The 15,355-nt window shown below is 44.2% G+C and overlaps 1 protein-coding gene across 1 annotated transcript in view; it reads right to left on the bottom strand.

Moving 5' to 3' along the window:
• The window catches only part of TENM4 (teneurin transmembrane protein 4), a 375,350-nt gene that overhangs the window by 74,456 nt on the left and 285,539 nt on the right, over positions 1 to 15,355 (bottom strand). Inside the window, exon 13 of the mRNA XM_023535518.1 lies at positions 14,997 to 15,213. Coding sequence (XP_023391286.1) covers positions 14,997 to 15,213 — 217 coding nt within the window. The remainder of the gene's footprint in view (positions 1 to 14,996; positions 15,214 to 15,355) is intronic.

Genomic DNA, 15,355 nt, shown 5'->3' with positions numbered 1-15,355 from the left:
CTACCCACAATGCATCAAGCTCCCCACCCCCACCCACCTCACCCCACCCTATCCCACCCCACCTCACCTCACGACACACAATCTGGTTACTGTTAATTCAGTCAGTGGTTTCCTTCCGAGGCCCTTGGTCTAAATGCAATTACGAGGCAAACAAGTTAAGCAGGCGAGACTCAGCAAAGACTCAGTCTTGCTCTGAAGGTCTCTCAATATATTTACGTGAAATTATCTCTCCACTAATGGGAAAAATTTATTCCATCAATTGTATTCAGCCGGTACTGAGAGATGCTTTCTTTAATGGAGGAAAATTGAATTTTGGATTGCTGGAACTTTGTCCTTCCAGAGGATTACTAACAGATCTCATATCCTGGCCACTATCCAATCTTCTCCTGACATACGTGTCTTCAGATTCTGCCTGGACAGTAACTAGCCCTCTGGGAATGGTTTCCTTTTGGGGGCTGCCTGACTGCTGCCCCTGGGCCAGCTTTCTCTGATTTATCTCTCTTCAGGGATTCTCTAATAATCGGAAAACATTAAATCAGCACCATTTGGCTATCATGTGGCCTCTATTTCAGCAATCCAGAGCAGATGTAATTTTAGTCCAGGATCCTGTGGATTGCTTTGGATTCTGCAGAAAATTAAGTTGGCTCCCTGTGCCCCAGCAGGCCACGGAGGCCTTTTGCCAAAACAGGTATTTGGCTCAGGAATTAAGTCCTGGAGAAAAACACTTCCATCCTCCTTCTGTTTGACCATGATTTTCAGTTGTCAAAAGAACCCAGCTGAACATCAAGCCTTCCCTGGAACAAAGGAGATGGGGAAGTCTGCTCTGTAATGTGTCTCCTGCCATGTGTTTTGTCCAGGGTGGTTTGAAAAGGTATGGGCATTGAGCTTCCAAATGCTTTCTTTCTTCATCTACTTATTTAATGGATACCACCAGTGGTATACTGCTGAACGTATAACGATTGGCTTTCAAAAGACAAGTAGCTTTAGTTTGCCTATTTCTATGGTGTAAATACTTCCACCATGACCAATTTCATGATACCAATGAGATAACACTGAACCCAGAATTGGAAGAGATGCACAGTAGGACACCAGAGACAGACTATAGTCCTAAGTAAGCTCCAGAGCAAAGATAACAGTAAAACTCAGTAAAATATCTATGATGTGATGAGTTTTGATAATTTATTACCTTTGTTTTTAATATAATTTATTTAATTTTAATTTCGTATAATTTAATTAATAATAGTTGGGTTTAAAAACTAGCTTGCAGAATTCCTGAACGCTTGCTTAATAATCAGTTCTTGTGAGCTGGTATGAGCTGGCTTCTGTATACCACTGACCCCATGCTAAGCGTCATTGTGGCTAAGCAATAGCTGCTGCTTTGACTGAAATTCCGCAATGGAAGACCACTGTGGAGAGAAATCACTAACACAGGGTGTAAATCATTGTCACCAACTTGGCTTCCCAGCTGGCTCATATGATCTTCTTATCACCTGTCCTACAGTTTGATGTTTTGCTTTCTCTTGGTCACTGTCTTGGCATAATGGAGTTTTGGGGTATCATTTTCCACTCATCCTCAGAGTCCCATCTAAGCCGTCATCAACTCAATGAAGCTGTTACCAGTTTTTCCTCGTACCAATTAATCACCCTTCCTTTAGGCTCCTTTAAATGTTCTAAGTATCGACTCATGACTGCAACTGTCTTATATCATTTGCATTTACATAGCTATCATAGACACTTACATGTGAGCTAGGGAGAAGGTTGGGACCACAACTCTGGTGGCTAGGGTAAGCATGGGATATTGCTGCCTGAGACTTTTTTAGGTGAAAAATGGTCAAGTCACTGACACTCGGAAAAGACTTGCTCGAGGTCATATAGCAAAGAACTCAATTGGCTGAACTGACACTCAAAGCTAGGACTTCTTACTTCCAAGTCCTTATTCTTACTACTGTATTATGTACCTGCAGTTACTAAATTTAATTTAATTTAATTAAATCACTTTAATTTAATTAAAAAACTGGGCACCAACTAAAAGCTAAGCACTGAGTTAGGTGCTGGGATTATAAAAATGCATGAATTACAGTCCCCAATTGCTTGCTGGAGCTCACCAAAGCCAATTTGAAATGCCCGAGTGTAGTTGTCTCTAACACTAGCGAGTCAACACATGGGTTTGGCATATGTCAGGCAGCTGGGATACAAAACAAGCAATTAGGCTGGGTGAACTCTGCCAGGAGAGTGCTTGTGCCAGGCCAAGAGGGGTGTCAAACATACTGGCATTAGTCCAATCCTACACTCAGGGCCTGACTGAGGTGCCCTTGCTGACATCAGTGAGGGGGAATATCTGCCTGATTGCTTCCTAAGGACAGTGGCCAGGTTTGGGATCAAGACAAGAAACTGTTGGAGAGACAAAACCACTGAGAAACAGAATCAAGCAAATGAGAAACTAACCCCGACTGTCAGTCAGGGAGAAGTGCTTAGGGGTGTGGTGAAAAGAGCCCTGGGGAGGGGGTCAGTTCCCAGCTTAGTCTCCTTAATTAACTGCATGACCCCGGAGAGTCATCAGACCTTTCTGGACTTCCATTCTCTTATCTGCCCATGCAGTCTGAAGTTTTTCTCAACCAGATACAAAATGGAATCCAACCAAGTTTAAGAATGTGTAATGGTTTTAATCTGGTGCTACCCAATTAAGCTCAAGTAGCCCTACTACGCGCTTCAGACTCTTAACGGTGCTCAAACAGTGCGTATACTTATCTCTGAATTATTCTCTTCAGTTGTCCTGTTCATCTGAAAATTGCTGCTTGCCCTCAGCACCCACCTGGAGCATTTACCAAGTGGTACATCAGCACTCTGGGCTAAGCTGCCTCTGTGAAAACGCCGAGTGCTGTCACATATCGGGCAATCTTTTGCCCCTTGCAGACCATGAGCTCCTTGGTGTCATGGGCCACATCTCCCTCACTGCTGTCCTTCTGGCATTGAACACGGTTGATGCTCATTTTTGAGTGGGAAAAAAAACCCAAAAAACCTCCACCAAAACAAGGGTGGAATTTTGCCTTGGAATTTTGATGCAAGGCACAGAACAAGCTGTTGATAAATTATTTACTGAATTAATAAAAACTGATGTGTTTCTATAACTGAAGGTGATGCCAGAGAACTTTGAGCTATTTGACCTTGACAGAGTTATGGCTGGAGAACTGAGGGCTGGAGAGGCTGAGTCTTTCCGGTTGATCAGCCCAAATTGCGTCGCACAGCTTGGTTCCTTTCCTTTGGAGGACCCACCCACTTCGACTTGTAGCCCTCCTATTTACCTTGATTCTATTGCCTCCTCATCTCTACCTCTTTTTTTAAAACTTTAAAAACGAATGGCAGAAATTAAGTTATATCTGTTATAATGTATATAATCCAAACAGGTAAAGGAAGGTGAAGGGAGAAAAACTGTAGCTTTAACTTTTTTGTTATTAAGTAAAATTAGATGAAACTGGTATTCAGGAGATGGGAATAATCATTTGGGATCTAGGTGGTGAAAAGTAACTTAAGTCTGTCTACTTTAAAGTATTTGCTACTCTGTGCCTGTATTGGTTATGCAAATCACTCTTTTGCATTACATATTTTAAACAGATTTATATGCCTCACTTGTACTAACCTTTTAACTGTTTTCTGCTAATTCGTGCTGATTGGGGACCTTTCCAGCATCTACTACACTTTATCTAACATCTTGTAAGAAGAATCTTGGGCCCAAATAAGAAGCACCACTTCATGGCCTGTCAAACTACCCCTGTCAAGGGGGTTGCCAGTGAAAGTCTGACCCAGTCCTCTCTGCTGCTACAAAACCTTCTTTCCAGTCTGGCCGTACGTGATGCTCTGTCACTGTCTTCCTAGCTTTCCATTTCAGTCCTCTGCCTCAGTTTCCTTAACCAGCTTTTCTAGTCTGATGCCGTACATATATATGCAGTGTGCGTGGCTGTGATTTTTTATGGAATAAACTCTAATATGTGATATTATATTCAAAAGTTAACTTCTAGTTGTGCTTCATTCTTTATTTCTTATTTTAAAGCTCTTCCTCTGTTTACGATGTATGTCTTTTGGTCACCTTAGGTCAAAACCAACAGAACTTGATCTAATCACTTAACTTTTAATGTTCCTGACTTATTGGAGTGCAGGGAGTTAGACTAGATCTTCTCTCAAGGCACCTTGTAAATCCAAGATCTCCAACTCTCCACACTTTATCATGATTCTTTTGACCACATCATCAGTAACTCTGTGCCACAAAGGTCATTTTCTGTAGTACCCACTGCCTTCAGGTAAAGTCCAAACTTTTCACCTTGGCATATAAGTCCCTTCAGGATTTGGCCCCTGCCTGACTCTTCAGGCTCCCATCCCATGTTCCATTCTCACATTCTGCGCTGGTGCCATGTTCAATTACGTCTCACATCCTCACCTTGGCATGCATTTCCATGCTTCTCTGCCTTTGTCTTTGCTGGTTCATCTGCCTTGAATGTCTTTCCTCCACATTCCTACTACTCTCTCCTTTAAGGCCTGCCTCTCAGGGAAGCTCTTCTTGATTTCCCAAGTACAAAGACAGCACTTCCTTCTTTGGTGAACAAAGCACAATCTATTTACCCCACTACAGTGTGATCGTTAGTTCAAACACCTCCTCTCCTTTTCTAGACTGCAAGGTCTTTGAGCATAACAACCATGTCCTTTTCATCTCTGTAACTCCAATGCTTAGGACAGGAGTAGGTCTATAGTATACATTCAATAAATGTTGAGTAAAGAAATAAATATTACAACAATGAATAAAAGATGATCACAGGAAAAATATAAATGTCGTTATTTCACATAGCCCAAAGTGAAAATAGATATAGATGGGTTGGGAGAAGAGAAACGTAGACAAAGGCCTGAGAAATGACAATAGGGTTTAGTTATGGGAACTTTAATTGAGCACCAGCTATGTGCCATATATAATGCTGGGTGGTAGGAAAGATATCTATGCATTCATTTTCTTTTTTACTTATGGAAATTATAGGAGGGTAGTACCTTCAGTTTTTGTTTTATTTTCTATTGTGTTCTAAGCAGTTAAATAACTAACAGTAAATGAGACACAGTCCCTATGTCTGAGAAACTTACATTCTGGAATGAATATAATTTGACTTTTTAAAAATCCTTGTATCTAGACATAGATCTAGTATTGGATAAAAAGGGGAGCTGCCTACTGATTCATTCTAGCAGGACATGCAAACATTCCCACCATTAGAATTGCGTACCAGGCCCTGCCCAAGAACCCTTATATCACCCATCAAGGCTGGGGCACCAACATATCTGCTATGATACCCTGAGACGACCTGAGGGCATCCAATGACAAGATGGCCTAGCAAACGCTAGTGTCTTCTGGGCCTTTAGGCTGTGCCTCCTGCAGACACCAGAAGCCACCTCTTAGCTTTATGTGGCTGTTGAGCTCTTTCAGCTCAGGGAACATGAGTTCCTAGGCTCTGATCACCCAAGCCTGTGGGCAACCTGGCTGCTGAGTGCTGATGCTCTGAGTCCTCTCCTACAGGAATCCTTTGGAATATTTTCTGCTGGCTGACAAAGGTGCACATAAGAATAGAGCCCTTGAATGTCCATAATACTTTATTTCCAGAGCCCTCTGGTTATGGCAAACCAGACATAGAGCTGAGAGAGGACAGCCAGCAGGGACCATTTTGGAGTAGTGAGGCTCCTTACCCCAGGTAATAGGGTTGGCCAGGTCTGGGGGACATGGCTGGGAAACACTGTCAGCGTACCTGGGACTTGGAAGGTGTAGTGCAAGTCTAGATAGGCTGTTCTCTGTGCTATGTGGCCAGAGGCCTGCTTCTAAGTAGACTTCTCAGGAGGTGGTTTGTGTTGTTAGAAAAACTCCAGGCAGCTCTGCTACATGTGACTCCAGACACAGTTTCTCAGCAGACAAGTTCATTCTATGACTGTGTGTCCTGTTTTCCTATTAGGACACAGGACAGGAAAGACTAGGATGGGCCACAATTAGACTCACTTCTCAGGGGCTGGGGTTGATGCCGGGCAGAGATGCAGAAAGGGTCCTGCAGAAAGTTCAGCTCAGCAGGCTGGATCTGAGGTGTGTAGCAATAGACAGGTGGCATTTAAGGGAAATGGTCATTCAAGGGACAGGGGAGGAGGATCCGATGGAGACAGGCATGGTGAGGGAACTCCTAGGGCAAGTGGACGTGGAAGTTCCATGTGTCACCAGCTAATAATGTTCAGGTTCCTAAGAAGAGCAGAGATGGAGCTCTATACTTGGATGGGGCAGGGGTGGGAGACTGACAAGAGAAGGCAAGGCTTGAACACTTGGGTGGCAGGGGTACCAGGCTACTTGTATCAGGACCTTAGGCATAGAGAGAGAGATTGAGATTCCAGAACAAGACAGAAATCTCTTTGACAGAGCTGGCAAGCAAAGGGTCAGACAGAGAAACAGTCGAAGGACTTGAGGCTGAGCGGGTAGGGTTACTCTAAGCCCTTCTCTTCAGACTGGGGTTGGGTCTAAAGGCCTGCGCGTTAGAGCCACAGGGTAGAGTCACATGGCCCTACAGTGGTGGGAGGAAGAGTAGGAGGCAGAGACAGGGGAGGCAGGCAGGCAGATCTCTCTCCTCTGCCAGAATACTGCCTGTGGTGACATCTCTATACCACAGACTGTCACTGTGGGGTTCACTTAGAGCCAAATCTTGATGCCTCCAGGATCAGACTGGAGGGCTGGTCAGACTCACCGCAGAGGCAACTGGTAAGTCCTCACCCAACATTATCCAGTGAGGACAATAATAGTAATGGCTCTCCAATATTCTAACTTCTTACAGCTTGAAATTTATCAGTGTCGGTTGAAAATGAAGAAAGTCCCTGACTTACAAACACTGGAATTACTGCTTGAGAGAGCCTTCACTTAGGACTCCAGGTTCTCCACGACTCTGCTACTATCTTGCTGAGCCAAGAGCTTTCTCTGGGTTAAAGTTTTCTCTTCCACCATAAAGGGCTGATGACCTCAAAGGTCCATTCGCCTCTTTGTCTGCCACGGTGCTAGAACATTTGCATCAATTATATAACTACGCTAATGCTTCACGGTGCTAGAACATTTGCATCAATTATATAACTACGCTAATGCTTCAGGTTAAGATCCTCTTTTTTCTCCCAGTTCTTATGGTGACACTAAAACCTATACCAATATTAAGGCCACCGCTAATGCTAACCCTGACTCCTGCTATTAGTGATACCAGCTACTAACACATTAAATACTTAATGCCCTGACACATAAGTGTTTTACATCTCATTTAATCCTCAGACATCCCCATGAGGTATGGAATATTATCCTCATATGACAGATGCGATTAAGAGACTTGCTCAAGCTTACACAGCCGGCAAAGGGCAGGGTTAGGATTGAACCCTAGGCTCAAGACCCACCTCTGAGGCCAGTGCTCTGAAGCGCTAAGCCTTACTGCACATCAGCTTTATTTTTCCTTGTGCAGTGTTGGAGAGAAAGTCAGGGCCAACCAGGGTTGTAGAGTTGTAGCAGCACCATGCTATCTCGATTTGCAAACTGGAGATGCTGAGATAGAATATAAAGGACCTAGCTGAGAAGAACAGAGGCTCAGTAGATGGGATCTAGGGCCAACTGGCTTGGCTACAAAGGCTGGCTCTGCCACTTATAAACCCTATGTCCTTGGCCAGGTTATTCAACTTCTCTGTGCCTCAGTTTCATATCTATAAAAGGATGATGAAGTCCCTATGTTGTCAGGTTTTGGGGGAGATGTAAAGGCATTACTACTTATGTAACTTACAAAGCATTTCAAACAATTCCTGACACATAGAACATCCTTGGTAAACGCTAGGTGTTATTTCTGAATGTGTGCTATGTGCCAGCCTTTGGGCTTCTGGGTATTTTATCTCATTTAATTTTCTAAATTAATTCCTGCAGGGTAGGAGTTAGTAACTCCATACTATAGGTGAGAGAATTGAGCCTCGCTCCCCCAAGGTCACTTGCTCTCACTTGCCCAAGGACTTGAATGCAGGCCTTCTCCCTCTAAAGCCCGAGTGATTCCAGCTTCAGCATAGCAGCATCCTCTGCTAATGCTTCCTGTGATGGACAGCTAGGAACAAGCTCAAGCTACAAAGCAAACAGAGATCGTAATTCGGTTTTGAAATCAATAAAGGGATGATCAAGTGGCAGAGGAGGAGTTGTTAGCTGCTCATCAGGATGATGTGAGAAGTTGCTGCCTGCATCCTGAATTAGATTCACCTAGTTGCTTTATCATCATAAACATTCATTTCAATGTGGGGAGGGATTTTTTAAAAACCAACATGAATAATATATGACGGTTGACATTTTGGAGGAAGCAGGATCTTTACCTTCTTCCATCTTCCATCAGGGTAATTTATCATTGTCTTTCTCACTGTTCCCCTTCCCCCCTTTGAAACTGATGGGGTAGCCTGTCAGCTCAGCTTGTTCTGAAAACGCAGGAGTATAATTCAATAATAAATTCACTCAGAGGCCAGCTGTCAGGAAGCTGGTGTTTATTTGAACTCCATTAGATGATCTCTACTGCTCAGCCTCTCTGAGGGCTAAGGCCTAGGGTGGGGTGAGGGGGTGGAGTGGCAAGCAAATGCTTTTCTGTAACTGCTCTGCCACCAACACTCTTATGTGGCTTTAGATGTACACTGGGCTGATAAAAAATTATATGGCACACATAATCTTTTCTCCATCATTTGCATTATGTTTCCCTCTTGGAAACTCTTGCTTTGAAAATTTCTGGAAACTTTGTGCCTTTATAAAGGGCATGAAAGAAATTCTGAAGACTTTGGTGACATCAAGATTATTTCACTTTTGTTTATAGCCAGTTTTAAGTCCTAATGGAGATGAAATCTGCTTAGTGAACAGGCGAGGGGCAGATCTTTCTCAGTTACTGCCTCAAACCGCTTTCTGGCTTCATAGCCCTTTATGTTCTTCCTTCTCCCACATACCTTCTCACCTGCACACCAGGATCGTATACCCAGATTTCCTAAGACCATCATGATTTCAAATGTTAGAGCATGTCTTTTTTGATTTGTAAAATATCATCACCATAATTATGTTCTGGCCATATTAAAATTACCTCCATTCTCTGATTATCCTGGAAAGTCATGCTGGTCCCTCAGTGTAGAATCCATTTTTAAATACTGTTCAACTGAAACTCACGGTAAGCAATTCAGCCTATTCAGTAGAGACACACACACACACACACACACACACACACACACACACACACACACACACACCCAACCAACCAGAACATGTTTCATGAAATACATATCCTTTTTACAGTATTACATTGATATTTTCCATTCTGTTGTACCCAATTCCATTTAAATTTACTTCTATTAAAAAATAGTTTCGACCCACTAAGTTGATTTCTTGACACACTAATGGGCTACTGTGACCTGAAGTGGGGTAAATAATGTCTTAATGGCCAACTCTCCTCACTGAAATTTCTTTTTGTTTCAGGCTAATGGCCATCTCCTATCAGAAGTCTTCATTCATTAGTTCATTTGTTAGTTTGCTCACTCATTTTCAAAGACAAACATCTACTGTTGTCTACTCTGAGCCAGGCCCTGTGCCAGGTGCTGCAGAAACAAAGAGGCACCAGATGCCGCCCCTGCGTGTGGAGCTCAGGGACAAGGACTGGCCGTGGGAGTGATGGCCCTGCCTTGAACTCTCAGAGCACCCCATCTCCAGGTCTCTTCAGACACTCAGCTGTGGCTGACTGGCTGACTCTTGTTCTTTTTACTGCCAACCCTTGTGCTAGGCATTAGCTGTTCAATGACCCACAAGGCATGGGACATACAAAGGGCCCACAGTATAATGGGGTACAGATGCATAACTTCTTCTCTCAGGCCTACTACAGAGTAGATGCTAATCAATATTTACCCAATATAGCTTGTGTTTGTGGGCACCTCTGTCCCTCTCTGAGCTTCCCTAGTCTCTCCTCTCCATAGGATCTTAGCCCTCTCTATAGGATATGATCCTCTGCTTCTTTTGGGGTGAATGCTCTAGTCGCCCATCCCTCCTTTTTCCAAAGTCCCCCTGACTCCTTGAGTCTTTTCTCTTTGGGCTCAGTGTGTCCTGTCGGTGGACTTTTGTAGCAATCTGTTCTCACCTAACTACTTGCTTGAGTGAGCTGACAACCTATTACGCTTAGGGGAGCCCAGAAAGACTGGACAACATCACGTTATTTCTCTTACGAATACAGTGTCCTTGACCATATTCTGAACTGATTTTCAAGTAACTTGGGGTGGCCCTTTTGTTAGAACCTCTTCCTATAATCTGCTAACCTGTTCCACATCAGCAAGGCACAACTATTCACTGAAATGATGTGTCTGCACTATGTCTAGCCCTTTCAACCCAGTCAGTCCTTCCCATGAGAATAGATACAAGCAAAGTTGTGTAATAGGGAAATAGCTGCCTTGAGTGTTCTTTCAGGAGGAAATGTCTCATGCTGCCCTCCATTTTCCAGCTGTCTGATCCCAAGCACCACACTCTTGGTCCTGTTATCTGTCTTCCTTCTATGGACAATCCTAGTGGGGATCCTTCTTCCACCTACAGAGCTGAATGGCTCCTCTCCTTCCACGCAAGTCTCAAGAGAGGGGACCCTGCATTCTTCCCATGACTCCAGGTGAAGGGGAGGTATTCCACTAACCAGGTGGTGTCCGGGTCTCTAGGCCAGGAAAAAAAGATGGTATTCAAGCCACCTAATCCGATGATGGTGGTTTCCATGCCTGCTATGTCCCCTCCTACTTTAGACCTACTTTCGATCAGCCGAAGTCATTCACACCTCTATCACTTTATGTAGAGTTGAAGACAGCCATGGCAGAATGTCAGACAGAACTACTATATTCATTAAACCTATATTAAATACCTCTTGTGGGCCAGGCATAGTCCTGGGCTCTGGGGATCAGATAGGGTTCTTGAGGGAGGCCTTCCTCACTCTAAGTCCGTCTGGTAGTACTTTTGCTTCAGTTCTGAATCAAGCTGTATGCTTTCCTCTAAGGGGTCCAGCCCAGAGCCCATTCTGCTTGGCTGGGGCCCTCACACCCTGGGGAGCTGCTGCCCATCCTTCCCTGAGGGCCACCTCTGCTCTAGCACCTCTGGCATCTGCTGGGGTGCTGCACAGAAGCATAAGAAACCCTCCTCTCTGAGTCAGATGCACAGCTGGGAGTTTGCAGAGTGAAAGAGCTGTACCTCTGAAGCTGCCTTTACTTGCTGGGGTTGAAAGTGCTGTTGAGTTTCTGGGTGACAGTCTGCTTCTTGGAGCCTGTTAAATGGATTCCCATTAAGACTATACAAATTGTGGCACAACATGCGGGCGCAGGAGGACATGGGGTTTTCTGTCAGGCCAGCCTTTGTTATTGTTATATACAGGTACCAAATCAAGTAGGCCTGCCCATCAGAAATCCCAGTCTCTCTGGAAAAGGGCCACCAGATTCCTCCCTAAGAAGGATCCTGGCTGACAGCAGCTGGCATAATGTTGCCTTTTCCCTTCCCCAAATAAGGACTAGACGATCTAAACTTGGTTCCTATCTGGGTGGCTGCTGGACTTTCCTGGAGGGCAGCTTACTCTCAAGTTTCACTTCCAGTTAAGAAAATGGAATTGGAAGCTCTTTTCAGCATCACCACTATCATCATCTAATTAGCAAGCAAGGCCGAGACTTTATGTACATTTTGTTTTTTCACTTAATTCCCATGGCAATCCTGCAAAATAGACATTGCTATCCTGCTCTTACAGATGAGGAAATTAGAGTTCACGGAAATTAAGAAACTTTCTCAAGGTCACATAGCTAGCAAGTGGCATGCAACAGACTTTAAACACAGGTCTAATTCCAAGGCTTGTGCCGTTTTCATTACGTAGGCTGATCATCTGTATACAAACCCTGAGCTGGGAGCTTTATTTCAGTTAATATCTTTCAAAGGTTTTCATGAATAGTTGCTATAATTGGAGGCGGGTGCACAAAGGTTAAATCATTTTCCTGAGGTCACACAGAGCTAGTGAGAAGTAAAGCCAAGATTCAAATTCTGGGCACTTCCTGTTATTCAACCTTCCGTCACAGGAGAGGAAAGAAAGCAACAACCCAAACTTGGTAACTGATTTGACTTTATCCCAACTATGCAAATAAGCACTACATTACTGGCCCTGATCAAGATCATGGAATATCAAGGAGCCAAAGAGAGAGGCATCTGCTGCCCCCGGTTTTCTAGTCACTTGGGCTTGTTTTACATAAAAATCTGTGTGGGGATACTCAGTGGAGATATACAGACAGCTGTTTTTTCTGAATCTAGATCCGTGAGGAGCAGGGACATAACGATTCAGGCAAATGTTAGGTAAAAGGAATTTTACGGCAACATTTGAAAGCTTACATTATCCATTCATTTGTAGAGCAAATGCTATAGTCCAGTATTATGGGTTTGGAGAGTTGAATGGTCTCTTCTTTGAAAGCATCTGTAATTTAACGGAAGGTGACAGATATATAAACAATGATCTGGGAACTGACTTCTACTCCTTGCTTCTGCTACTAATGTGTAATGTAATTTTTAGCAGATGATTTAAGCTCTCTAGACTCTGAATCCACAATATAAAATTAAGTAAAATAGATAATGTATCCATCTATCCTCCCTCCCACTGTTCCTTCCTCCATCCCTCCCTCTCTCCTTCCTTCCATTTCTTCATTGTTCAAGGCAACATATATATATACTTGTCTTGAGCAAGTAAGTGCTAAAATGATTAAGATGCAGTCCTTTCTTGGAGAACTCAGCTTAGACGGTTGACCGACATTCATATATTCGCTCTATTAAACCACTTGCCCAGAGCCATGCATCCAGTAGTGGCAGAGCCACGATCTAAAACACAAGCTGGCCTTACTCCGAGACCAGCCTGACTCTTCCCTTCTGCTGAGAGGTCCATTTCTCCAAGTACAAGTTTCTCAAGTTCCTCACTTGCCAGGCTTCTTAAGGCAAGTCAGACCTGCTGGAACCACAATACTGAAATCCCTGTGCAGGTCCCACAGTGATTCATGGCAATAAGCCACAGGCTTGGTGAGTAACCAGAGCACATGCAGGAGCCATGGTCCTTGCTGGCACTGATCAGGATGGCATGGTAATGGCACCCCTTAAGCAGAAGAGACACAGCCATAGCCCTAGTCAGATCCCATAAGGGGTCCATTAAAGAAAGGCTGACCTAGAAATAGTTCCCTTGGTTGGCATGATATTTATACCTCCAGTTGATTAAAAGAATGCATGCCATGAGAAGACCTATAAGCATACACACAAAATCATACAACTGAATAAAAGAGCAGGAAGCTTCCTATCTAGAGACAAAAGTGGCATTTCTGGCCAAGATAAACAAATAAGGTTTTCCTCACTCTATTTCTGCTCCTGGCTCTGCCACTTGACCAGCCTGTGAATTTAGGAAGGTAAGGTCACTTAATCTCTGAGGTTCTCGATATTCTTAGGGTTATTTGAAGGGTTTGGACTATTAAGTATGTTCATCTCTAAAAGGGTTCAAGGTTTTTTTTTGCTTTTACACACTCGTATCATGTCCCTTTTGCTGGGCTTACAACTCTTCCCCCATATCCCCACCTTGTCATTGCTCCTGTGAGGAAAGGCTGGGCAAGAGAAATCGTGGGCCCTGAAGTCCGACAGGCCATGGTGTGAATCCGGCTCTATCATGTCCCAGTAGTAAGGCCTTCTCCATGGAGTTCCAGTTACACTCTGGGGATGATAATGCATACCGGGGCAGCTTCCCTGGTTCCTTTTTAGGTCCCTGCTCTTCTCCTCTTACTCATTCTTCTTGAGCAAACTTCTTGAGCAACCCATGACTTGACCCTGCCTATTTCTCCCTTTAAACAAAAGTTGAGGATGTCCTTCAACTTTCTTACCCCTTATCACTACCCCATTTGTCAACTTAGGGCAGGAACTCTCAGCACAGAAATCACGAGCACAGAAATCACGAACACAGAAGGTAAACAATCTGTGACTGCTCAATTGAATTGTGCTGACTTTTAGAGAAGGTTCTGCATATTTGAGGCATCACTACACTGGAAAACATTAGAAAGAAATTATTATAAATCTCTCCTTCTTGGGTACCTTTTCCTAGTTCACAGACCCTGATATAGGGAGCAGAGAATAGAGAGCAGTAGGTTCCCGTGCCCTTTCATGCTTCTAGGTCTTTGCATAAGCTGATTTCTCTCCTTGAAACACCCTCTCCTTCCCTTGCTTAGCTAACTCACTTATCTTTATAAAATTCAGTTCTTAAGTTGTGGCCTTTCTCCTACCCATTAATACCTCCTCTATGTTCTCAGAGTCCCCTGCGGGAACACTGGAACTTTCTCTCTCTCTCTTTTTTTTCTGTCTGCCTAGTAGTAGACTGTGAGGGACTAATGAGCAGGTGCTGTGCTCTACTCATTTCTGTGATTCTAGCATAGGATCTGGCAGAGAGCGGACCTCAGAAAAAACTGTCCAATGGATGACACAATTGAAAACATGTGAAAGAATGCATGGGCATATGTCCTGGGACACTAACAGATGTACCCCACCTCCAGCCTAACAAGTCTTCTGGACATCAGCTCTGAGGGCGAACAGTGTTAAAGCCTTTCAGCTCATCTGTAGACTGCAGAATCAGTAATGGCTGACTGCAAAGTGGGTATTGATCCAAGATTTCCCCCCGGACCTTTGATTTCTCACTCTTTCCATCTATCACCCAGTGGAAACAACAAAACTTTGCTCATAAAAATTCCAAATGCCTTGGATAGCATATTTTCTAAATGTGAGTATCTAAGGCTGCTCTTCTGCCTCCCCTGACATTCCATCAGGAGCCTTCGATGCCCACCCTCCTGGCTTCCTCTCCCACCTCCACCCCCACCTCCCCCCGAAATGTGGCCCTGGAGGTGATTCAGTTCTCCCTCAGAAAGCCTTGGCCAGAGCGGGGGCCCAATGGACTCACCCTCCATCAAAGGGGTTCTCCCCTGGGATGATGTGTGTGCTGTCCCTGCCCACAAGGAACTTGATGCGGTCGTAGAAAGAGTGCAGGTTCTGCTGCGACACAGGGGCCTGTGTCTCCTGGATGATGTCCAGTGGGTCAGGGGATCCCAGGCACAGCGGGTTGACATGACAGAGAGGCTGAAGGCAGCAGTCCGGGTCCATGCAGTCCACCAAGCCATCTGCAGGGGTGACAGTGCATGAGGTTTATGTCCTGATCAATCAGCCACGTTTGAACACAATGCCTTCATTCGCTCTTTATTTTCCACTGAATGGAAAACTTTATTAAGTACCTGATATAACAAGACTTTTGCTAGGCACCAA

The sequence above is a fragment of the Pteropus vampyrus genome, unplaced genomic scaffold (assembly GCF_000151845.1).
Source record: "Pteropus vampyrus isolate Shadow unplaced genomic scaffold, Pvam_2.0 Scaffold141, whole genome shotgun sequence".
Taxonomy (NCBI): Eukaryota; Metazoa; Chordata; class Mammalia; order Chiroptera; family Pteropodidae; genus Pteropus; species Pteropus vampyrus.
Note: the sequence above shows the minus strand (reverse complement) of the source record. Positions and strands in the feature narration are given on the sequence as shown.